This window comes from Empidonax traillii, unplaced genomic scaffold (assembly GCF_003031625.1).
Source record: "Empidonax traillii isolate 1590-97213 ecotype Southwest subspecies unplaced genomic scaffold, ASM303162v1 scaffold702:size1046427, whole genome shotgun sequence".
Taxonomy (NCBI): domain Eukaryota; kingdom Metazoa; phylum Chordata; class Aves; order Passeriformes; family Tyrannidae; genus Empidonax; species Empidonax traillii.
Window position 1 is genome coordinate 751,451 of NW_020955895.1, and position 24,306 is coordinate 775,756.

General features: G+C 35.1%; 1 protein-coding gene across 6 annotated transcripts in view; it reads left to right on the forward strand.

Moving 5' to 3' along the window:
- LRP1B (LDL receptor related protein 1B) overlaps nt 1-24,306 on the forward strand; it is a 671,639-nt gene that overhangs the window by 450,715 nt on the left and 196,618 nt on the right. For all 6 annotated transcript variants that reach the window (XM_027900055.1, XM_027900058.1, XM_027900056.1 and 3 more), the window contains exons 17-23: nt 992-1,108; nt 4,309-4,389; nt 5,805-5,972; nt 7,409-7,591; nt 14,779-14,979; nt 16,282-16,527; nt 22,894-23,091. In XM_027900055.1, coding sequence (XP_027755856.1) covers nt 992-1,108; nt 4,309-4,389; nt 5,805-5,972; nt 7,409-7,591; nt 14,779-14,979; nt 16,282-16,527; nt 22,894-23,091 — 1,194 coding nt within the window. The remainder of the gene's footprint in view (nt 1-991; nt 1,109-4,308; nt 4,390-5,804; nt 5,973-7,408; nt 7,592-14,778; nt 14,980-16,281; nt 16,528-22,893; nt 23,092-24,306) is intronic.

Here is a 24,306-nt window from a genome sequence, read left to right on the forward strand (position 1 = left end):
AAGACCATGTTTTTTATCCCTAAGTTAGTTGGATATGGATTGAATTTTCTATTCTTGTTTTTCCATTTATTCCTGCAGCGACAAACACTATTAATATTTTAAAAATTACTTATTTGAAATACTTTAAACTTATATTCTTCTCTTGTATTTCGGGTTATTTCTATGAAGAAAAGGGAAAATGGTAGTTAAGAATACCAAATGAAGAAATATTATTTTCATTATTGAGGGGTTTGACATATCAGCCATTTCTGAAGTGTAGAATGACATACAGAACTCTATTAAAAAAAACTTCAATTCGGAATCAAAATCTGTGTCACTATCACTGGCATTGTTATGGGTTCACATTCGAAACAAAATTCTAAGTAATGACAGGTTTGCATGTTAGACTTTCTTAGTGATGTCTTACTATTCATCAGCTTTCAAAGCAATTCATGCAGTTACATAGCATGATTTCTTTTAGTGATCTTTATGTCTTCAGGAGGAAGGCATGCATTGATTCCTTTAATGGATGGTTACAATTAAGTATTTGCAAAGGTTATGAGCCTAAGAACAGTGAGGCCAGGCACATCACACACACGCTGTGCCATTTTTCCTCTGTAAATATGAATTTCACATGATCATTATTTATGTTATGGAATGCAATTTGTTAATATTCTGATCAAGAGATGTTTTTGTGCCCTGATTTTTTGTTACTTCAACTCTGGCATTAATGTTATTTTATCTGGCACTAATGCTCTTCTACCACCTAGTTTTGTATAATTACATGTAAAAACCTCATGTTCTTACATGGTGAAGAAACAACTAAGAATTCTACGTAACAGAGGTAGAACAGGTGACCTCAGTTTTCTCTGATGCCAGAGGAGGTGGACGATGTTTAGTCAGATCAGGTGGAATGCTCAGCAGGCCAAGGAGGTGCCCTCCAGACTTGCACAGGGAGACCTGATGTATTTAGTCCATTTCCTCGCATTTTTGGAGTGTTTTGTCTTGACAGCAAGAACGTGTCAGGTTGACCAATTTTCCTGTGGGAATGGACGCTGCATTCCGACATTGTGGCTGTGTGACAGGGAGGATGACTGTGGGGATGGGACAGATGAAATGATATCCTGTGGTAAGTTCTCTTTTTTTTCTGGGGAAAAAAAAAAAAAAGTAAAATTATTCTATAAAAAAGTAAAACATATAAGGATCTCTGTTCATGTGAAAGTGATGGGTAGAATAAGTATGAGGGACCATCTTTTCTTTCTATGAACTGATGATGTTATTTCTGAAATGGTAGATAAAATTTGATTATTAAATAAACCCAAAACAGAGGCAGAAATTTCTATTAATGAGCTCTACAATACCAAATATGCAGATCAATCAACTTAACACTTTTTCTAATTTACAGCCCATTATCAAATACTCTCACCCTCAAAAATTATTCTTTATCTCTGCCACATACCTCTTCACATGGGCTCCCTCAGCATATTCTAGATGTCAATATAATCAGCCTGTTTCAAGTCTGAACAGAAGGATACTTTGATGTTGTATTTTGCAGAAAAAAAAATAGCATTTCTTGATTATATTATGAGAATATCAGCAGCTGTGCTGATTTCTGCTTTGCAGAGATATTGCAGAGAGGTGTGCTCTCTCTAATCAGCTGCTCCCAAACAATTAAGGTTTTTAATAGTCATCTGTTTGGCAGGGCACAGGTAACTGCTGTGAGTCTGAGAGCACAAGGGTCAGTGAGCTGCCTGCAAATATAGAATCATGGAATGGTTTGAGTTGGAAAGGACCTTAAGCATCATTTTGTTCCAACTCCCCTGCCCTGGGCAGGAACACCTTCTGCTAGACCAGGTTGCTCAGAGCCTCGTCCAGCCTGGCCTTGAACACTTTCAGGATGGGGCATAAAATAAAGTCATTATGTTGTTAAGGTCAGCTTCTAATGCCGTGCTTCAAATAAGTTCAGTTGTGTCCAAAGGTACAACAAGTGATCCCAGTGGACTTGTGTTTTGCAATCTCTAAAGTTCTAACACTCTGGGTAATGGCACAGCGTTGGCTCTCACTGCTAGAACACTTTATCTGTCTGATTGTACCTGGTTCTCAGACACAGATTTTAAATGGCATCCTTGTAATTCCTTCCCATGTGTTTTGTTCAGTGTCCTCTCAGCTGATCTGGAATATTTCTTCACATCATTTAATGGGGATTTATTTTACCAGCTGTTTCTCTGTTCAGCCAAACTTTACATATGTTTCATGGTTTAGAATCTTGTTTCTTTATCCTTGAGCACTGTGGTTTGTGCAAATGTCTCAAATATTTTTCATTCTGCCTCATGATTTGATCACTAATAGCATTTATTTAGCTATTCTGTTTAGTGCCATATATTTTCTTCTTTCAAAAAATTTAAAATTCTTGTAACCACAAAGATAGCAGAGAGAAATGAGATCGGTGTCTCCACTTGGAGAGACTTCCCTGTGAGCTCAAGAAGCATCATTCCTGCTTTCTCTGTTTTCAGGGCAGCCAGGACAGGGCTGGATATGAATCAGCTACAGGATGTGCTTCTCTTTACTGGGAAATAGGAAAGGGAAGGAGTACTGGAGAGACTATAGGGATGATGAGGGGAAGTGTTGTACCTGTCCTTTAGGAGGTGAGCAGGAGCTGTGGATGATGGTGGAGGCTGGGTCTGTGAGAAGCAAACACTGGAAGGACTGTAAAACGTCCTTGGAAAGGCTGTGGGGGGCTGGAAGTCATGAGAGGGCTGATGGTGTTGGTGAGGATAAGCATATTTTAATTAGCTTCTGTCCCTTTTTACAGGTCTTGGGTAGACAGATGAACATGCAAATGAAGTCATGGAGGCATTCATGTATGGAAAAGGGAAAAATTACATTTAATATATGAGTTAAATTTCTGGAAAAATTATTGGACAGCCAAAAAGCAAAATTAAAAATTGCTTTCAGCTTTGCTTGAAGCACATAAGGCATATATTGTAGCTAAGTACTGTTGCAGCTGAACATTTCCATTATTTGTCTTAGAAGAGATTTTTGTTGTCACTGTAATGTGTTCCCCCAAGAAAAACTGGTGGGTTTTTTTTTTATGTAACAAAAAAACCAAACAATCCCCAAACAAAACAACCAATCAACAAAACAAAAAGAAAAAAGATCACAAAAAACCCTCAAGGCAAACTCCAAAACTTTTTAGTTTTCTAAGAGTGTTGTCATCAATATTAGTTTTTCTTCCCACCCTTTTCTGTTTTGAAGCAGCATGTGTCCAATGAAGTTCTTCACTTATGTCCAGTGAAGTTCTTGGTGATCTCTAAATTTACGATTTGATGCAGCTGCTTTGGTTTAGTGCTCTCCTGTGTGACTGTTTTTAAGCCAAAACTTTGCCTAAGCAATTTCATTTCTCATCCTCAGGAACTTTTACATTTAATGGCATGCTTTAAAAATTAAGGAAATCTCATCAGTACTTGGGGTTTTTTTTTGAGAATTAGGCCACATAATTAGTAGTGAAGACTTAAGTGAGACTTTTAGATTGTTTTCTATGAATTGCCAGGTTTTGTAAAGTAGATCTTGTGTTTTCCAAACTGTTAAACAGGTTAATGGTATGAATGCACATATCTGTCTATGTCATGAATTTTAGAAGAAAAAGAACTCTGAAAAAATTCAGACTATATTTGAGTGATTCTATGCAGAGGCATAGAATCAAACAAACGTCTGTGTAATATACCTGATTCTTTATTAATTTACATTGTTTCAGATTTCTACTACCTTACTGGGATGCTTGGAGGAACTGCTTGCAAATACTACATTTTAATTTTAGATTTTATTATGTCAACGTAGAGTAACTTTGGTTCTTGACTTTTCTTTTGCTTAACCTTCTCATTTATAGTCTTCCATTTCCTGTCTTTTACCGGCAGTGCTATTGCAGTTGGAGATCTCTTTTATATAAATAAATAAACACATAGAATATGGTTCATATCAGTTGTTCATATCAAGCTATAATTACTCATAAATATTATCCTGCTTAGTGGCAAAACCAGCCCTGGTCTAATGGGAATGTAGAACAATGTTATATGGCACAAAATAATGCATTTTAATGGCCTGTGTTGAGGAAGGATGGGGTTTGGACTGGTATTTACAGTTTTAAAGCTTTTTTTACTCTCCCTTTTTGGTGTCTCACCTTTTTTTTTTTCCTCTAGATTAAGCATCTGTCAGGTGCAAATGTTTGATATAACGCACTTTTGTGACTTACGTGCACAGGAAGGTGGAAGAACATTACTGAAGAGGACATACATTAAATAGTTTTTTATTTCTTTTTGAACACTTTCACAGAGTTCCCAACATGTGAGCCACTAACTCAGTTTATATGCAGAAATGGAAGATGCATTAGCAGCAAATGGCTCTGTGATTCAGGCAAGTATCAAGTGCTCCATATCTGAAATGAATATGATGGATATTACATAAATACATATTGCTTTGATGCTCACTCTTTTTTTTTCTGAGAGTGATATTTCCAGTTTGGCTTGTAAGTGGTCAGAGAATACATAAACCATTTTTAGATTACTGACCTGCCCTAGAAAGCAGCAATACTGAAGCTTCATATAAGCCAAGAGGCATTGGATGTTGTAACAGTTACAAATAGTATATTTTGTAGAATCAAGTATGATACTTCATTATTAAAAGAATAAAATATGTCAAACTATTGCTTATGCAAGTATCTTCTGCTTTTAGAAAACAAAATAGTTCCAGTGACCAAATATCTGGGTTTTTTATTGCTTGTGCACAACTTCAATTAAATAAATAGCATCTCACAATGATGAAGGCAATGTATATTTTTTTTTCTAAAAGAAGTACATATTAGCATGGCAGCTGTTCAAATGAATCTTAGAACTTGTGGTGTGGCAGTGATAATGTGCCAGTCCTAATAGCACTGGGTTAGTTCTTCATCCACCAACGCATTTACTGTTACTATAATTTTATAAGTCCAACAGGAATTTGTAGCTGGAAATAGACAAATTCCCCAAATTATCACTGTGTGCTGACTGAATTTCTGTGCAAGGAGACCCTTTAGGGTTTATCTAACATATTTATCTTTTTGCTCCCTTCATGGCCACAATCAAATTACAGAAATTGCCTTTAGATGGTTGCAACGACTACAGTATTAGAGTAAAAAGAAACTTCATTCCACACTTCTTATTATTTCATACAATCTTGCACTGTTGCAAGTATGTGGAAACAACAGGTTTAATACTATTAAAAAGAAATTCTGCCACCAGGTTTTCATTTTGGTTTATGTAAAGCTCCTTTTTGCCTATGATTAACTGTCTTAAGTTATCACAGAGAACACAGTAAACCCACTGTGCCTGGAAGTCTCATAGTTACACACAACTAAAGAAATTAAGAAAATCTACAGCCCTCTTGAGCTTCCTGGTGCCTGTGACTGAATAACTGTAAGGGGTTAGATGAGCCAAAATGACAGAGTTGAGTGCTGTTGGTAAATAAGACTTAAGGTATTATTTACATTGGAAATAATTTCACCTTGTGCCTATGGGCAGTAAGCATAATACTTTATTTACTGCACACTTTTTGTGGGTTTTTTTTTCTCTTACCTTTTTGGAAATATTTTTCCCTCCTCACATCTTTTATTCAGGTGTTTTTTTTTGCTGTTGTTTTTTGTTTTTTTTTTTTTTTTTTTTTTTTTTTTTTTTTTTTTTTTTTTTTTTTTTTTTTTTTTTTTTTTTTTTTTTTTTTTTTTTTTTTTTTTTTTTTTTTTTTTTTTTTTTTTTTTTTTTTTTTTTTTTTGTATTTTAAAATATTAATATTTGCAGATGATGACTGTGGTGATGGAAGTGATGAGCTGGGCTGCATTCACTCCTGTTCTGCTGACCAGTTCAGGTGTCACAATGGCCGATGTATCCCGAGTCACTGGGCTTGTGACGGTGACAATGACTGTGGAGATTTCAGTGATGAGGTGAAAACAAACTGCAGCAAGGAAGGTTAGAATTCTTTGGTTTCTTCCCACATTTTTAATGCTTAGAAACACAGACAATACTTTGTTAGAAATAGCGAGGACCTGTCTTCAGTCAATGGAAAAAGAGATGATGCTTTTAACCTCAGAAGAGGTTGGGATGGGAAACATGTCAAGTACAATGATAACGCAGAAGTGTATCATAGAAGAAGAATGCATTTAAAAGCAGAATGGGTATTACACTGAGATAAATGTTATATTTTTACTGAATTATGCTATTTGTGAGGTTTGTCTTATTATAGAGATGCATTCTGTCTAGGTGAGGAAAAACAGTAAGACTCATTCTTTAAGCAGTTATTGATATGTTCAGTGTATTTTTTCATGCAGTGGAACAGTAGTACTCTTATTTTTGTGTGATCCAAGTTTCTGAGTTTGTCGGTTTTTTGGGTTTTTTTTTACATCAAAGCATTTTAACAAACTACAGCCTGTTTAAATACCATATGTTGTACTTATTTGAGTGGGGAGAAAAGGAAAGGACATTTGTAACAAAAGATAAAGAATAATCAAACCAGAATGAGGGAATATCTTTCATATATTTCTCATAACGATTTTCCCACAAATGAGTAATTGTACACAATGTTATTGGTCCCTTTTTATGAGTTTATATTCTAAGTCTAGTTGCAAACCTCATACAAAAAGATGAATTAGCAGAATGCAACATGACTCAAGTCCTTTGTTTTTATAGACTTACAAAAATTATTTCTATTTGCATTCATCTGGAACTGAGCAACCCACTTATACCCGTCCATCTTGAAGCTTAAAGCTTCACTCTTCTACGACAGTAGTGGTGAATAATTAAAATCACATGGTAATTATGCTTTGAGGCAGTCAACAGCGATTCCATAGCTGCGCTGAACTCAGGTTCCTTGCTGTGGAATTTGGAGTGGCTCCAGCTGTTTTGCCAGTGCTGTAACAGCACGAGCCAGGCAGGTTTGGGGGCCTTGTTAGAGCACAGGTGTGACCTCTCGTGTTTTGTGAACTAGCAGATGGACTTTGTTGGATGAAAGAGACTGTGGGAGGAGGAGGGAAAGTAGCTTGAGAATGAAAGGCAGGGTGTGTGAAGCACCAGGAAGATTTGCTTGGCCTTGGTCATCCTTGCATCTCCAAACTCATTCCTGTCTGACCTCTGTGAGAAAAAGAACTAAAAAAATTTATTTTCCTTAAGCCCGAAGTGGAGGAGAGGAGTGAAGAGAGTGAGCAGGATAAGAAAGAGCTTTTCTGAAGCTTGTGTTGGAGTGATGAGTTAGGATGGAATAGTGAGTTTTGACTGTTATATTTGAGGACTCTGATTTTGGCTTTTGTTAGGAAGCAGGATTCTAAGCCAATATAGACTTGGAAGGAAAAAAAAACAAAACAACAAAACACATGAGCAAAATTCTTCAATGTAATTCTTATTTTTCTAAGAAACTCCCTCTCCTGGAAGGTGCAATGGGAGGGAATTTCAGTGCAGTCCTGATGGGAACTGTGTCCCTGAGTTGTGGCGCTGTGATGGAGAAAAGGACTGTGAAGATGGGAGTGATGAAAAGGGCTGTAATGGAACTCTCCGACTGTGTGATGAAAAAACCAAGTTCTCTTGCCAGAGTACAGGTATGTGCTTGCAGATGTGTTTTGCTCTCATTTGCTCAGGGTGTGTGTGTGTGTGTGTGTAGTTTGATTACATATCTGCTGTTTGAGTACTGCTTTTAATAATTAATACTCCCAAGGTGAGGTTGCTGATTGTATTCATACCAGGAAAATAATATTCATTCGCATCCCTGAACTTGCTTTCTGATTTACAATATGAAATGGATGAGTTCTGAGCTTACTTAAAGCTGAAATTATTCTCTATGATAGCACATCAAACCAAATATTTAAATGTAGCATTTAATAGTACTCCAAAGTCCAGGTATTTTCTTCTATTTTCTGTCTGTGGCCTTCAAAGTCAGTTGAATAAAGTGGTATAAAGTAATTAGCTAGAAGACTTCAAAGAATGAGAACTGTGGCACTGGAAGAAAAATATATTCTTTGAGACTGTTTAAAATAATTTTTCCCTAAGTATACTTCGTTTAAAAATGTAAAAAGAATGTGACAATCATTACATGAGAAGACTTGGCCAAATAATCTTTAGATGGAATATTTTTTTAATAGAAAAGTCCATTTAAGGAAGAAATAATATATGTCAACATTGTATTAATATTTTTGTAATTTCTTTCAAAGCTTAATGGAATATTAAGGCTAAAATAACTCTCAAAACCAAATTTAATTCAGATTATAATAAATACTAATATTATTTTTATTAGGCAATTATAATTATTATGAGAAAGGAAAACCCATTCTAATGCCTGTTTTATAGCTAATCATGATAAATGTTGCAGACTAGTTATGTGAGCTCTGTCTAAAAGCAGTTTGCTCTTGTTTGAATTTTAAAGTTATAGGAATCATAATGTCCAGAAGAAGAAAATATGGAGTGCTGAATTTTGTCTAAATAAAACACTTCCTTTTGTGTTCCTACCATTTCCAAAAAGATCTGTAGAATAAGCAGCTGTTAAATAAAATAGTTTCAATAAGTAAATTATTGCCTTCTAATAGAATGGCCTGATTCTTTAAATAGACTGATGGAAACCCTGACCCAGGAAATCCACTTCTTGCTGGTGCTTAGATGGGGAAAAGGTAATACCAACCCAAATGACTAAAGCTGAATTATGAGAGGCAAGAAAGGTGGAATCTCAAGAGATGAGGTTTATTTTCAGCAATTGCATTTGGAAAACTAATGAGATGTTACTACTTTAGTTAATAGAAATCAAAGAATGAGGTTAGAGGCAGTGGAGAATACAATATGAAGTGTAGATTTTAGTTATTAGGCTTGATTGTTTTTTACAAAAGCTTGTTTCCTAGGCTGTGCTTTGGTTTCTTGCTTAACCTGAATGATTTTAGATATAGAGAGTGAAAAACCCATTCTGGTGGTGAGCTAAAATTTTCCCAAGTACAACTGCAGTAATGAAATAGCTTTTATAAATAAAAAATAAAAAGTATTTAATTTCAGCATAACCCTTTGAATGAGTTGTCTCTGCAGCAAAGAACTAGAACAACCTTTTTAAGTCCACAGTTTCACTTCTAAACTACGTTACCTCATTATATACTCCTCTATGTTTGCAGTCAGGCGTAAGGAGGGCAGTATCTCACTTTACAGGATGAAGGATGACATCTCTGGCTGCCACACGGAAATACAGCAAAAAAATATGTTTTCATCAAACATTTGGGTTAAATTCAAAGGTTTATGGTTTTGATTTAGGAGAAAATGAAGTCATGCTTGTTAGTTGGGTGGAAATACCCCGCTTCAGGTATCAGCTGTGACAGTTTCATCCATAATTGTTTTCTTTCACGATTTTCCTTCCATCAGTCCTGGAAGGAGCAAAACTGCTGTTCTGGAGGAGGCATTGCACTGCAACAGAAAACAGCAAAGGCAGTTTTTTGTTTAGCTACTTCTCAGTTTAATTCTGTGTGGTAGGGCAAAGGGGTAATAATGGGTTTGTGAGAAATAGTCATGTTGCAGGAGAAATGCAATTTTCTCTGTGGATTATTCTAAAGAAATAATGCTGCCTGGCTCCCACATTTATGAGAATAGTACAGATGAGGAGCTATTGGCTAATTTTCTCCTTACAGATTGCTGGGTGGTGGCATCTGGATTACTAATACAGCATGTGATGGGTCGGGGTAGCAATGTGTATGTGGAGCTGAGGCACTCAGTGTTTTGGGAGAGAAATGACAGTTGGTGAGAACAATAACAGTGAGATTTCACTGCCCACTTTTTGGTTATTTCATTTTCATTTTATTCTTTTCCATAAATAGGAGGTGCAGGGTCTTTCCTTACTGTAGTTTTTGTTGGGTCTGGTTATTCTGTCACAGTGCCACAGGTGTGAGTGCCGTGTTACAAATACAGCATTTGTCAGCATTGAGTGAAAAATATGACTTTTCTGCTTAAGTAGTGGTGGTCTCATCTTTTTTTTTTCCTAATAAGTTATCTTACTATTTGAATATCAAAAGGCTTCTGTCATCTTTCTCTTTAACCACATTATTTGCTGAATAAACAGATACTTTCCCCTTGCTTGTCTTCTATTTTTGTTTTATATTTTTAAACCCTTAGTATTTCTGTTGGTCCTGCTGGAACTTTAAACCCGGACGGTTCTTGAGCTGTGGAATCCAAAGTCAGCCAAAGTGCTTCAGGGTACTTGAGTTTCCAGATTTCAGAATTGCTTTTCTAATTTTTTCAAGAGCATCACATGTTTTTTTGTGGTGATGTGTGATGAAAACTATACTAGAAGTTGTGTAGCAGTAGGATATGAGATGCAGTATCTACCTAATTGAGATTGACTGCTGTCGGGCTGCTTCTAGACAATCATTTTCTAGTTTTAAATTACATTAGACTTCTTTTAAATTAGACTAGATTAATTTAAATTAGAATAAGACTCCACTTTCTATTTTAAATTCTGATTCTGAAAATTATTGCAGGCATGTACTTCATCTCAGTTTTATGTACTACATAAATCTGTCCTTTTTATTCCATCTCCCGCCTTTTCAGTTAGTAATGCTGGAGCAGGAGCAGAATCTCTGCAATCTTACTTAAAAAGTCATCTAATTACTCTGATGATCATAATAAAGTACTTCTGTGAAGACAAATGCAAAAGAGCCATGAATACTTCAGTTTAGTAAGCAGTAGATCTGAACTTTATGTTTACTTGTCATACAGTTCTTTATCATTTTTCAAGCAGCAGTTAGTTTTGTATCTTACCATTTTAATGCTACCCTGTGGGCTATTATTTTACACTTTTTTTTTTCTCACATTTTAATAATATATTAGAAGGGGAAATAAAGATGAGGAAAGAAGTGTAAGGTTCCTTTGGAATGGAAATGAAGGAATGTATGTAGAGGAAATAGAGTCAGTGGGTGATTATCACAGGAATACTGGAAGAAGAGCCCATCAGCACTGGTTCTGTCTGGATGGGGGAGCATGAGACTCCAGATGTGGGTGTGTGACAAGTAGAGGAGAGTAGAGAGAAGCTGGTACTGAGGAAGGCTGGGAAGGAAAGGTTGTCCGGAAATATGATGAGGAAATTGGGGGGAGGCTGCCCTACAGGTTCTCTGAGGGTTGATGAGGAAGAAAGAGCTACTTTGGAGTTACAGAATGGGAGGGATTTTGAAGGAGGAGAAGATTTAATTAGAATGTAACAATGGGACACATGGAAGAATTCAAAGGTTGGGTGGAAAAGGTATTAGTCATAAGGTGGGTTTGCCAGTGTTGCTTCCTGCTTGCTCTGTCTTCTCTCATACTTTCAGATCTTTAGAGCTTTACCTCTTGTACAACTATTTTAATAACCTTTTTGACATAACAATCTCTCTGATGAAATTTTCGGTGAAGAGGTGGGTTCAGTTGACATTATAAATGGGAATACAAAGAAGTCACCAGAGCAAGTAAACTAGAAAATTATCTATGTTATTCAAATCCTGTATTTTTATCCTCAGTTCATTGTTTTCTGTGGTAACAAATATTTCCTTTAGGCCCTTTTTTTTTTTTTTTTTTTTTGGTTCTGTCTCATACAGGAGGCATTGATAAAGATCTACTTTCTACTAAAAGCTTTGAATATGAGAAATGTCCATGTTCTTCAAATAATGTCTTTAAGTCTCACAGATGTTTTACAATCAAGATCATTGACCATCACAACACTTTATCTAATATGTCACATTTGAACATTCTTCATTTTGATGGGAACAAGATTGAGCCCATTCTACAGATTAGGAAGGCATCTCAGCTTTAGGCAGCAAGAATTAGCTATAAGAGGAAACTCAATGCAATTAATGCTCTGTCAAAGTAGTTTTCCTAAGGTTGAAAATGTAATCAGTCCAAAAACCTCCTGGGCTCGGCATCCCAACAAACAATGGAAGGTATAAAACCAGATAATTCTCTTGTATTTGCTAATATTTGTAGGAAATAAAAAAAAAGAAGCATTTGAATCAGGCTTTCCCATATACTTGTTGCTTCAGGCCTTCTGCTTCCCTGTGTTACACATATTTCTTCAGTGTTACACAAAAGAGCAATGGAAAAGACCAGATATATCCACTGAGGCAATTAATTTCTCATGGAGTTTATCTAAAAAGGTTCCTGGAAACCAGAAATGTGAGTTTCCCTAAGAGGCAATAAAGAAAAAAAATACCTCAGTGAATTTTAAGTAATGATTTCAAGACAGTCATAATATTTCATTAAGTCCATCTCTTTAAGATTTTGGCAAAGATTAATTCCTTGAAAGTATATTCTACTTAAGAACCTGTCATATATATCATGATGAAAGATGAATCTTTCATTATAAAACCTATCTTCACTAAGGTATGAGAGAGGCAGGAAAACTGTTTTACCCTGTAAACATTTGAATGTATAAAAGATTAAAATAACAGATTAGGAGCTCTGCTGGAAGCAACTTTGGATTCTGGTTAGTTGATGTTGGTATTTTCCATTAGCTTGCATTCTACTGCTGTTTTATAATATCATAAAAAATCAATGATCATTCAAGATAATGAAAAATAGGGATAATTTTTTTGAAACCTTTGTGATTGCATGTAATGACAAACTACATACCTAACATGCATGCAATTCTGATTCCTTGTGTTTCTGCAGTTCTGTCTGTTCATTATAGGATATTTGGGACTTTGATCACTAAATAAAATAGTGGAAGCTTTTCATTCTAATTGACACCCTCCCTGTTTCCAGGTGATTTTTGCGCTGGTAAAACGATGTTCTGTTGTTTGAAACCACACTCAGTATAGTATGGTCCTGAAGTTTTTCTTGCTTTTCTTCACCAAAAGTGCAAAGACTCCCACCTTTGCTTTGTGAGTGCTGCAGAAAAGTATTTTTCCAGTCTCTTTTTTCCCTGTCTTTTATCCCCCTGACATTCTGTGAGAACATCAGCACCCCACACAAGCAAAGGAAGTGTTGCACTGATCTTAAGCAAATGTTTCCTTCCAAAGAGACTGAAATCTGGTTCTGTATTATCACAGCAGGCAGTGGAGTTGGGGACAGTGTCTGGAGAGAGCACAGAATCTCCTTTGTGGTGGTTTGATACTGAACTGTGTCACAGTAGATACAGAGCAAAAGACAGCCCGTAGCAGGTTTATCACTGAGGTGTATTGAAGGAGAAGCCATGTTAGTTTTACCCAGCTGATTATTTTACACACTCACTCACTTGCTTTCCCCCCTCCAAGTCATAATCCATCTCTGTTTCCTACTGGGAAGACTGCTGCTAAACTGGGAGGGTTGGGCAGAAAGTCATGTAAGTTGATGTTGTGCAGGTTTATCAGTCTCAGGCATTGCCATTGAGTCCCTGGGCATCCACCAGCACTGCTCTCAGTGGATCTAAACACTTTCAAGACCTTCTTTCCCATTACAACTTGATTTTCTCTAACTGAAGAGCTAATAGGAAAAAAAAAAAATTTAAAAAAAGGAAAAAAATTAAAAATTAAAAAAAGGGGAAAAAAATAAAAAAAAAATGAAAAATAAAAAAATTTTAAAATGAAAAAATAAAAATAAAAAACTTAAGAAAAATAGAAATAAAAAAATAAAATAAAAAATTAAAAAAGAAAAAATTAAAAAATTAAAAAATAAAAGAAAAATTAAAAATGGAAATGGAAATAAAACTAAAAAATAAAAATAATAGGAAAGAAATAATAAATAAAAATTTAAAAATAAAATTTTAAGAATAAAAATTAAAAATAAAAAATTAGAAAAATATATTTTTAAAAATCATTATTTTTTTAAAAATAGAATTACAAATATAAAAACATTAAAAAATAATAAAAATATTTTAAAAATTAAGAATAATAAAAATACAAAAAATTAAACAATAAAAATAATAAAAATTTTAAAAATAAAAATAAAATTTAAAAAGCAATACAAATAAATAGGAAATAAAAAATTAAAATTATAAAAAAATAAAAAGTAATAAGTTTATGTTTCAAAGTTGAAAATCAGCTTTGGACAGGGACAGACACATGTACTGCCACCTTTAAGTGGCAGCATTCCCAATCTTGACTCTTTTTCTCCTATTAAAATCCCCATCTTTGTTGATTCTAATTTAATACCTGTATTACATTTTTTAAAATTTCAAACCCCTTTTTTAATCAAGAAACTATGTTTCATCTCTAAACACTGATGGTCAGCACAACGGTGGAAATCTTTTTCCCCTTTTGAGAAGTGAAGGCACTGATCTGAGCACTGGTTTGGCAAAACTGAAATCATGTGAGAAATTTCCTCTACTGTAGTTATTTTATGTAAAAGCTGATCATTTATCTGACATCATCTGGGAATGTGTTGTGTGTACTTCCTAGAAGGATTTTTGCTTCTCAAGCCCATGCTAGTAGAAACTCTTACACTGAAGCATTGCTCCCATGGAGGGCTGGGGGCAAAGAGATGAAGAAAGGCAGAAATTAAAACAAAAGCAAACAAAAAAACCAACACAAAACAAAACCCATTTTAGTATTGCTTGATATATTTAACAGACTATGAGTATGTGTCCTGCCTGTATGCAGGAAATAACTAGGATTGGTGGTGTTTGGAAAACTAGTCTGTCAACAGTGTTGTGGATGATGCTTCAGAATATAAGTTGGTTTCTTTCTGTTTATCAGAGAAAAGTGCTATTAATAGAAAAGCATAATTTAAAAAAAAAAATCTATATGTTGTCACTGAAGCTTTTTTCCCTAAAGTTTACTACAAGTCTGATTTCCTGTGTTTATTGTCTCTTTTCTCCAAGGGAGATGCATTAGCAAAGCGTGGCTTTGTGATGGCGATATTGATTGTGAGGATCAGTCTGATGAGGATAATTGCGAGGGCTATATGTGTGGACCACCAAAATACCCTTGTGCTAATGATACCTCCATCTGCCTACAGCCTGAGAAGCTCTGCAATGGGAGAAGAGATTGTCCTGATGGATCTGATGAAGGCGATCTTTGTGGTACTTCTTTTAGACACATTTCTCTGATTACTCTTGATATTGTCTGTCTCGATGCTTACTGTTGGAAAAAATGTTCCCAGGTTAATCTTACTGAAATTTTATCACCATAAGCCATATGAGGATTTTTTTAAAATTAAAATCATACTGAGTTTATGCTTGACGTATCAGTTTTCTTCAAATTAGAGAAAACCTAGTTCCTTAGTTAAGTCTTTCATTTTCAACCGCCTTAAAATACTCTTGGAGGTAAACAATTTAAAAGGCATTGGTATGTAGGAATCATTTGCAGTTCTCTCCAAGTACAAGATCTTGAGTTCATATCATAGAATGTTAGAAGGCACTTTAAAAATCATCCAGTTCCAACTCTCTTGCCGTGAGCTGGGACACCTTCCACTAGATCAGGTTGCCCAAAGCCACATCTGGCCTGGGCTGGAACACTTCCAGAAATGGAACCTGTACCAGGGAACTTGGCAACCTGTGCCAGGGCCTCACTGCCCTCCCAGTCAAAAATTTCTTCTTAATATCTAATCTAACCCTGCCCTCTTTCCCTTTGAAACCATTTCCCCTTGTCCTGTCACTCCAGGCCCTTGTCTAAAATCCATCTTTAGCTCCCTTGGAGCCCCTTAGATACTGAAAGGTGCTCTAAGAGCTATCTCTTCTCCAGCCTGAGCAATCCCAACTCTCAACCTTTCTCCATAGCAGAGGTGCTTCAGCCCTCTGAGCATCTTCATGGCCTCCTCTGGACTTGCTCCAACAGGTCCATGTTCTCCCTATGCTGGGAGAGTCCAGGTCTCCCTATATTCCCCAGACCTGTATGTAGTGCTTCAGGTGGGGTCTCACAAGAATTCAAGGGAAAAAAATCTCCTTCCTTCTCCACCCTTTATTTGATGCAGCCCAGGGCACAGTTGGCTTCCTGGGCTGCAAGAAAACATTTCCAGGTCATGCTCTCACCTACCAACAGCTTCTCAGGGCTTTTCTCAACCCATTCTCCACCCAGCCTGTGTTGGTGCTTGAGGCTGCCCTGACCCAGGTGTAAGTCCTTGCACTTGGCCCTGTTGAACTTCATGTGTTTTTCACAGGCCATCCTCTCAAGTCTGTCAGGGCATCCTTTCCATGATGAATATTTACACATTAGATAACGCTAAAAATAAGTATAGAAACCTGGTTTAGAAATGTAAAATTTGGTTTGTTCTTCTTAGAGGCCTTTTCTGTGTTTTAGTTGCCCTGGTGACTTTAACAATATACAATATAACTGAGAGCCCTTGTAGCCCTCAATTTTTTATTTTTTTCTTCGTGTTATTTCAGATGAATGTTCACTTAACAATGGTGGATGTAGCCATCAGTGTTCTGTGGTTCCTGGGGGAAGAATTGTGTGCTCCTGCCCTGCAGGATTCAGTCTTGGTACAGACAACAAAACTTGTGAGGTTATGGATTACTGTACCAAGCACCTGAAGTGCAGCCAAGTATGTGAACAGCATAAAAACACTGTCAAGTGCTCATGTTACGAAGGCTGGAAGCTCAGTAAGGATGGAGAAAGTTGTGTTAGTACTGGTAAGTTGAAATTCAGTGTGTTTTCAGTATTCAGGATGTTAATAGATGTTGTGGCAATTTACTGAGAGCTTATTTCACTTTTCTGTGTGAAATTATTGGCTTGGATTATCCAAATGTGTGGCTGATGTGGCAATCTAAGGACTCATTAAAGCTGTCCCTATTCTTGAGGGACAAAGGGGTGTTGAAATGTTAGGTTGTTGCTTATAAGATTTTCTGAGAATCTTAATAACAATTCCTAAATTGTTGGAAGTTTGATACCTTTTTCATGTATATTTAATATGCATGGGAGGTATAGATATATATATGTGTATGTGTATGTGTATATTTATATATCTATGGACTATGGGGAATTTACTATATATTTTTAAGAAATGGATTAATCTGTGACATCATGATATTGATCAGTATTAGCTGAGGATTCAGAAGGTTAATTTTGAACGTGCAGTTATGTGCTGCCTGTTAGCATTCATGATTAAGCAATTTTTTCCACCTAAGACATTCTAGAACTTGTTTTCTGACATCACTTAGAGACTTTTCAGCTCAGTAATCAAGATGAAAAACCAACATGAACCAAAAGAGGAGGGGGGAATGCGTTCCCCTGGTTATTCACTACCGATAGGCACTGAAGCAGGATTTAGAAACTGTTAGGTGTGTCTTTTTCAAGTGCAGTGCTGTGTGTAAAATACAAACATGTGCATGCAAAATAAACTGTCGTCACGTCTACATGCCCCATAGGAAGTTAAAATCGTATTAATTTTGCAGTCCACATTTTCAGAATTTCAATTTAGGATTTTTTTTATATTTTTATTATATTTTTATTTGGTAGTATCTCTATTCTTTTATAGTGTCTTATCAATTCTGAATAGAAATAAGTCCCAGACTGTCTGTTGCTTATTTGGATATTTCAGAATTCAACTGATATCATGATTAAGAAATTCTTTAGTTATTCCCCATACTCTTCATTTTCTCAGGTGATTCACATGACAAAAATCAGAATCAGCAAGTTAGAAATAAAAAACTACTTTCCTTATTGCAGGTCACCTAATATTATTTAGCAACCAGTATAATGGTCTGTATTTTAGAAAAGACAAATTCCAATCTTTCCACTTTGACAATGTTCTAGCTAATTTACACAACATTTTAGAGCTGTTACAGCAGTAACCAAACAAACAACTTTACTTAGGACCAAAATATTTATTACGTGTAATAAAAATAGTGTTTCCCTTTTCAAAACAATGAATAATTAAAGTTTGGGTTTATATCATTGATATTCTCTTGAGGAACTTTTAGCAAATGCTCATTAATTGCTCATCTCGCCTTTGAGCTTTATCATTAATTTGTGAAGAATGTGGTTTACACTCATCAAACTGGAAAAGCTGTTATAATTTCTAGAATGATCTCCAAATTCAGTATCTGTGACTCTATAATTGTTACTATCATGTGTAAATAGTTTCTACTGTGGTATGGGGTCAGGTTTGCACGTTCAGATTTACTGAGCTGTGCTGATAGTAGACTCAACTCAGGCTTCACAAGTATATCGATGTGGTTCTGTGTATCTGAAATTTATTTTATTCCTGTCAAAGCTGTTATTTTATGACAGTGTCTTAGTCTTATTCTCACTGATTTTTTTGATCAGGCTGATTTGTTTTGTTACGGATATTTCCAGTAATTCAAAAAAAGTCCATTTTTACAGGATTACAGACATGAAAGGGGTAAAAGCATTTCAGGCAGACTTAGTAACCCACTGGAGGAAAACTTCAAACAAACTTTAAATTAAAGCAGGTAGAAATGACCAGTATTTGGAAACTAAGGGGAAAAAAACCCCCAAGGTGAAATGCTCTCATTTGTGCTATAAAATGAGGCTACGAGTTTCCCAGTCTTCCTTAAGCCCGTGAGATATTTCTGCTTAAAGTTTCCTGATGTTGGTGAGAATCTGAAGTTACAGATAGATTTTTTTTTTTTTTCAGATTTTCTCAAAGAATTTAATACTAAATATATGATCTGAGACCTGAGATGTCAGCTGATATAAAGAAAAATGATACATTTTTCTTTACAGACTAGAAAGACTTGTGCTAATGGCATCAAAGCTGCAACAAAATTATTCCATATTGAATATGGCATATGCTTTTATCCTCACTAAGAAAATAAATTTCAGTTTATTTAATTCAAGAGACACAAGGAGTACTCTGAAGGAAAGATCCTCTGATAGTTCAATTCTTTACTGTGTGAATGGCATTTTAGTAACAAGAGAACAATTTTGGTCCCATTTGTGAATCTGTGAGACTCAGAATGTCCATATCGTTTGTGTCTCTGGCAAGAGATCTTGAATGAACTTAAGATAAAGAAAAAAAACCTTTTATATAATACTATTATAAGTAAAGTTCAACATGATCTTGCAAAGACAAGCAGTCCCACAAATGCCAAACTACTATTTCAATAATTCCAGTTGGTATGAAGTAATTCTCAGAATAGCCATCGTGATTTAGAATGCCTTGAACCATGAGCAGGTGTATTATATCAGAGCAGTAACTAATAATCTGTTTTCCATGAAGAAAAAAAATTACTTAGAGAAAAATGATTGTGTTGCCCTTGGCTACTTTCTTTCTTTTCTCTCTAAAATAACACTTTCCTATATACAGGCAAACATTACAGATGTCCACAGCAGTAATATATAAAGCCAGTGTGCAACACATTTTCAGAATATTGTAAAAACCGTTTTTGTGAGTCTGTCAGAAATTTAATGGGAATATGAATGCTGAAAATGCAGTAATGATTTGAACTCTTTTTTTTCCTGATTGCATATCAGAATCACATACTGTATTTGTCAGAGGAATCTAATGAATTGCCAGAGAAATGTAATGAGTTATAGAATAATAAGGATATAGAACTAAAATGCTTAAAATTGAGCACTTCTTTTCTTTTTAGTTCCTCTTTCAAACACTTTCTTAGTTTCCCATTTTCTCTTATATCTGCTTATGTTCTTCTTTTCTTGGGGATTTTAAATGCTATTTTCTTCTCCTTGAGAGTTTCTTTACTTTTCATATCTCTTGTTGTTGTCTTGTTTCCTGTTCTGGCCTTGTCACATTACTGACTTCCCAAAGACTAAATGCTTTTCTTATATTTAAATTTGTATTGATTGAACTAAGAGTATGTTGCAGAGCTCCATTATTCAGATAGAAAGTCAATAAAAATTATATGTGTTCATACTCTTGTCCCTAGTTCCTCTTGGAATACATTTCAAAATAAGATATGCTGTTATATTGTTCTTGCTCTTTTAGATGATAATAAGAATACAGAGAAAAACCACTATCCTTGAAAGATACTTAAATTTCATGTTTACCTTCAACCTTTCAGAATTGGGTTTTCTAAGCTTTGAGGGAACTCTGTTAAATCACTATATATACATATATATTTGTATGATGTATCTGTATGTTTTATCTGTTTTAGCAGGTCGAAAATGCAATTTGCTGTAGTTTCCAGATTGCTTTCAAAACTAAAATGGAGGGAGGATGGTAGAGAGAGTCGTCCAATCCTCTCTGAGCAATATCAAATTTTTAGTGATTTTTTTTTTTTTAGAGTCTTTATGAAATGATTGTTTTCCTTTGAGGTGATTGTCATAAAAGCCTAGTGTAGATTGCTTGCTGTGCTGCCACTGTTACAATAAGCTTCAATGAAACAGTAATCTTCGGTTTGAATTTTTCTGAAGAAAGAACTTCGAATTTAAACTATTGGAAAAAGTGAAACATTATTCTTTACACAGAGTCTTTTTTGATTGCATTGTATGGGCCATTTTCTTCTATCAGAATTTCTTCTTACATGTGTTAATGGAGTTCATACTTTGTGTATTTATCTTATATTTTATACACTTATATGTATGGTAAAAAAACTTGTTGCAGTTATGAAATAAGGTACAGAAGGATACAATTTATTTTCTAATAAATTGTTAACATTTTCCTTAAAATTTTAAAGAATGTAATCAATATCCGTTACATTGATTTGAGATTTTACAAAAATACTCTTAGTCAACTTGTAGAATAAAAAGTATTTGCTTTCCTTTTCTAGAAGATTAATCAAATGGGAAAATAACATCAATTTTGGGTTTTATAGGGTGATGACAGTATAACTTTAAATAAAATTGATTTGATTGAGCCTGAAAATTCTAATTCACTAAAATACCGCTCATTTTATAGAACCATTGAATGATAAGGTTGGAAGGAAGATCAAAGGCTAATTTTAATACTGCTCTTGTTTATCTGCTTTCCAAGACCTTCAAGATACCCTCAGTGGTAAACTCCAAATTTCCCAGGGGTGAAATTTTTCAGTGTCTCTCTCTCCTAAGATTTTTGTTTTTCTAGTCTTTCTGAGTCTTCCTGGTCCAGTTTAAGCTTTTAATCCTTGACCTACTTGTTATTTATACAGAAGACAGGATTTTTCCCATTTTCAATTCATAAGCTTTTTATATCTTCGGAGAATTGTGCTTCCAGTCATCATCTTATTCTATTTTTTTTTCTATTTCTTTTTTTTTTTTTTTTAAGACTAAGACATTCCAGATTGTTCATTGTTTCCTTGCAGGCTGTGCTTTCTAGACCTCTTACAACGCTTGCTCTTTTCTCCTTGCACTTATGTAGTTGATTGTTTTTCTTTTTTAAGAGCTGGGTTCAGAGGAGGGTACAGTATCATACTCTGTTCTCAATAAAGCTTGGGGGAAGGGAGTGGAAGAGTTTGGTCATATTTATTTCAAGTGTCAAAATCCCATTGAATTATAATCCTTTTTACCATCAGTGTTCTTGATAATTTTTACTGTAGGTTATTTATCTTAACAAGTCCTTCCTCTGCTTTGAATGAAAGAAACCCATCCAACATAGCACATGTTTATTAGGTTTCTTTTTTTTTTTCCCATTGTGGTGTTAATTTCTGAGAAATATAAAAGAAACCACTGTTCATGATCGTGATGTGTGTTCTTATGCATGGGAATCACAAAACAACCTGAATAATATCTGCAAATTCATCAGAAACTGGGGAGTGCCATTAAAGTATTTCTCAAGTTCAGATAACTGGGACTTGTGAAATAGCTACTAATGTCAGTGATCTTGCTCTTTATTAAATTATTTAACTACTGGAGAGCTTTGAAAATGACTTTGCAGGAAATCATTCATTGCTTTCACAAACAGGAGGATCATTTGGAAAGTTCAGGCCAGAATTGAACAAGTACTTCAAGAGCAGAAAAAGCTCTGCTGAGGTACCTGATTAGCTTAAAACATCATCGTTTAATCTGTGTGCAATGGGTATCAAGAGAAGAACATAATGAAGTTAATATTTTCAAAGAGAGGTATTAACACATCTCTCTACTGAGGACAATTTTTGTGACTTTTTTTTGAAAATTTTAGAGGATACAATACTGTCTATTGCCAATAATCTGTCTTTTATATAAATGGGGTTTTAGTTGTATGGGAAACAAGACCCTCAGTATAATTTGTGTTTTACTCTAGGAGAAAGAAATGGGGGAAAAACCCAATCACTTCCCCACAGGAAAGGTTTGCTGTGAAATCTTCAATAAAGTGGATATGCCAAGTTAATTCAACAATTTACAGTATCTAATTTTTGTCTTCCTTTTTTGTTTTATTAAAGTAGCTACTTGTTTGCAAAACCTTTCTTAATTTAAAATGTGTAAGAACTATAATTAAAAAAAAAAATCAATTTCATAGTATGGTTGACCTATGCAGAGTGTGTTTACAGATATTTATGTGCAATTTGATGTAAACTCACTGGCACAAATCACGTAACATTAATTGAATAAAAAAGGAAGGAGAGCTGTAATGGTAGCTGGATTTGTGATGAAGTGTGTCAATAAGCATGTACAATGTTAAATTTTCTTGCTTGTTAGTTTGGGTTGAGGAGTTTTAAAGCACTTCAATTGCAAACCAAGGTATATTGTATGTTGAAAAGGTATGCTATATATATTTTAGTAAAATGTTTCAACTAACTGCTATTTGAAACAATGTATAATTTAATGGATTAATATATTCTGAAACTTTGGAAAAATCAGATTTTAATTCTGCTACTGTGACTTTTTAAAGCTCAAATTATGGACTACAAAACACGGTTCAATAGCTGAGTTTGATATTTCTGAATTTAATGTTTAATATCAATCCTTGGGATCAAAGGTAATGTTCGAAGGGAGAAGTCAAAAGTTTGTGGGACTGAAAAAGTATTTGAAATACGCCTTATCAGAAGATGAGTTGTTTTAATCATCTGTTCCTCATGATTAAGTGTTCTGTTGTTCTCACCCTCTACTTGTCATTTATATCAGTATGTGACAATACCTTCTTTATTATCCCTTTGAAACGTATAATCTTCTGCTTCCAGATCCATTTGAGGCTTTCATAATTTTTTCTATTCGACACGAGATCAGGAAAATTGATCTTCACAAGCGTGACTACAGCCTCTTGGTTCCTGGGCTAAGAAACACAATAGCCCTTGACTTTCATTTCAGTCAGAGTTTACTGTACTGGACGGATGTGGTGGAGGACAAAATTTACAGAGGCAAGCTCTCTGACACTGGAGGTATGGATTTAATCTTTATATTCTTAACAGTAAGAACAACTGCAGTTACAGGGTGTTGGACCTGTTCAATTGTAACTGAGCTACCATTCACAGAAACAGAATTTATGATGTTATTCTGCCTTTGAAGAGGTGTATATCTAGATTGTACTTGATGTTGAGCTGGAAAAGACTTTTATTATCAAAGCTTCTTTTTGCAAGAGGCTGTAGGGGGAAGAAAATGGCAGATGCAAAGAGTTGATATTTCTTCCTGGTTCAATGAATGCACTATTGATTTCTTTCACTTTTTTGTAATTTACCTTCATCTTTTTGAAAAAGTGTAAGAATTTATCAGATGTCTGATAAATCAGATGTCTGTCCCCTCTCGCTAGGTGGCAGATCCTACTTCAAGATTTTATAGCATCCAGAAAGACTTGTTTTTCGTTTTGGTGACCGAATGGCGACCTATAACTCAATATAATCTTATATACAAAAGAATTTCTACAAAATGTTCTTTGTTGAAGTACATGTTCCAGTGCTTTCATTCCTGCATGAGCTAACAGGCATAAGAATTTCTAATTCGCACCTGGAAAAGTTCACTTATGCATTCACACATATGTTCTCTGACATGCTTGATTTTAGTTTCCTGGGAATTTTTTTCTGCTCATTAGTAGACTATATTTGTGGGTATTTTATATCCACAGATCCAGAAGAGGAAAGAAATATCCTACACTGTTAGGTATGCAAAAATAGAGAAAGAATTACTACTCCCCAGTCATGGTTTTGGTGTTTGTATGACACCAGTGAGAGCCTCTTCTTGTCACACTGTGTTTTAATCCCACTGTGCCACAACCCAAGTGACTTCTGGGGTGTAACAATTAAAGAAAAAGTTAATTTAATCCCTCAGTCTTGCAGCTGTCAAGAACTGACTTGCACCTGCAAGAGCACTGTGCCTTCGTGGAGGTCCTGAGGACTAACAGAGTGGTTCTGTAATTGCAATTTGCGTGAAAAATTTTGTGATTCTCTGGGAGAAGTGTTTGGTAGTGTAGCTGTTAGTAGATAGCAACAGTGTGAATTCAAAGGAATAAAGTAAGGCTGTTTATTGTGGAGCTTCCCAAAATATATATTTCAAACAGGGAATTCCCTGCCATTACTGACTGTGTCACAATCTTCCAGTTTTCTCTTTTTCTGATTGAGAAAGAAGGGAAATGGAACTGTGTGAGTTCTGAACCTCTCCTG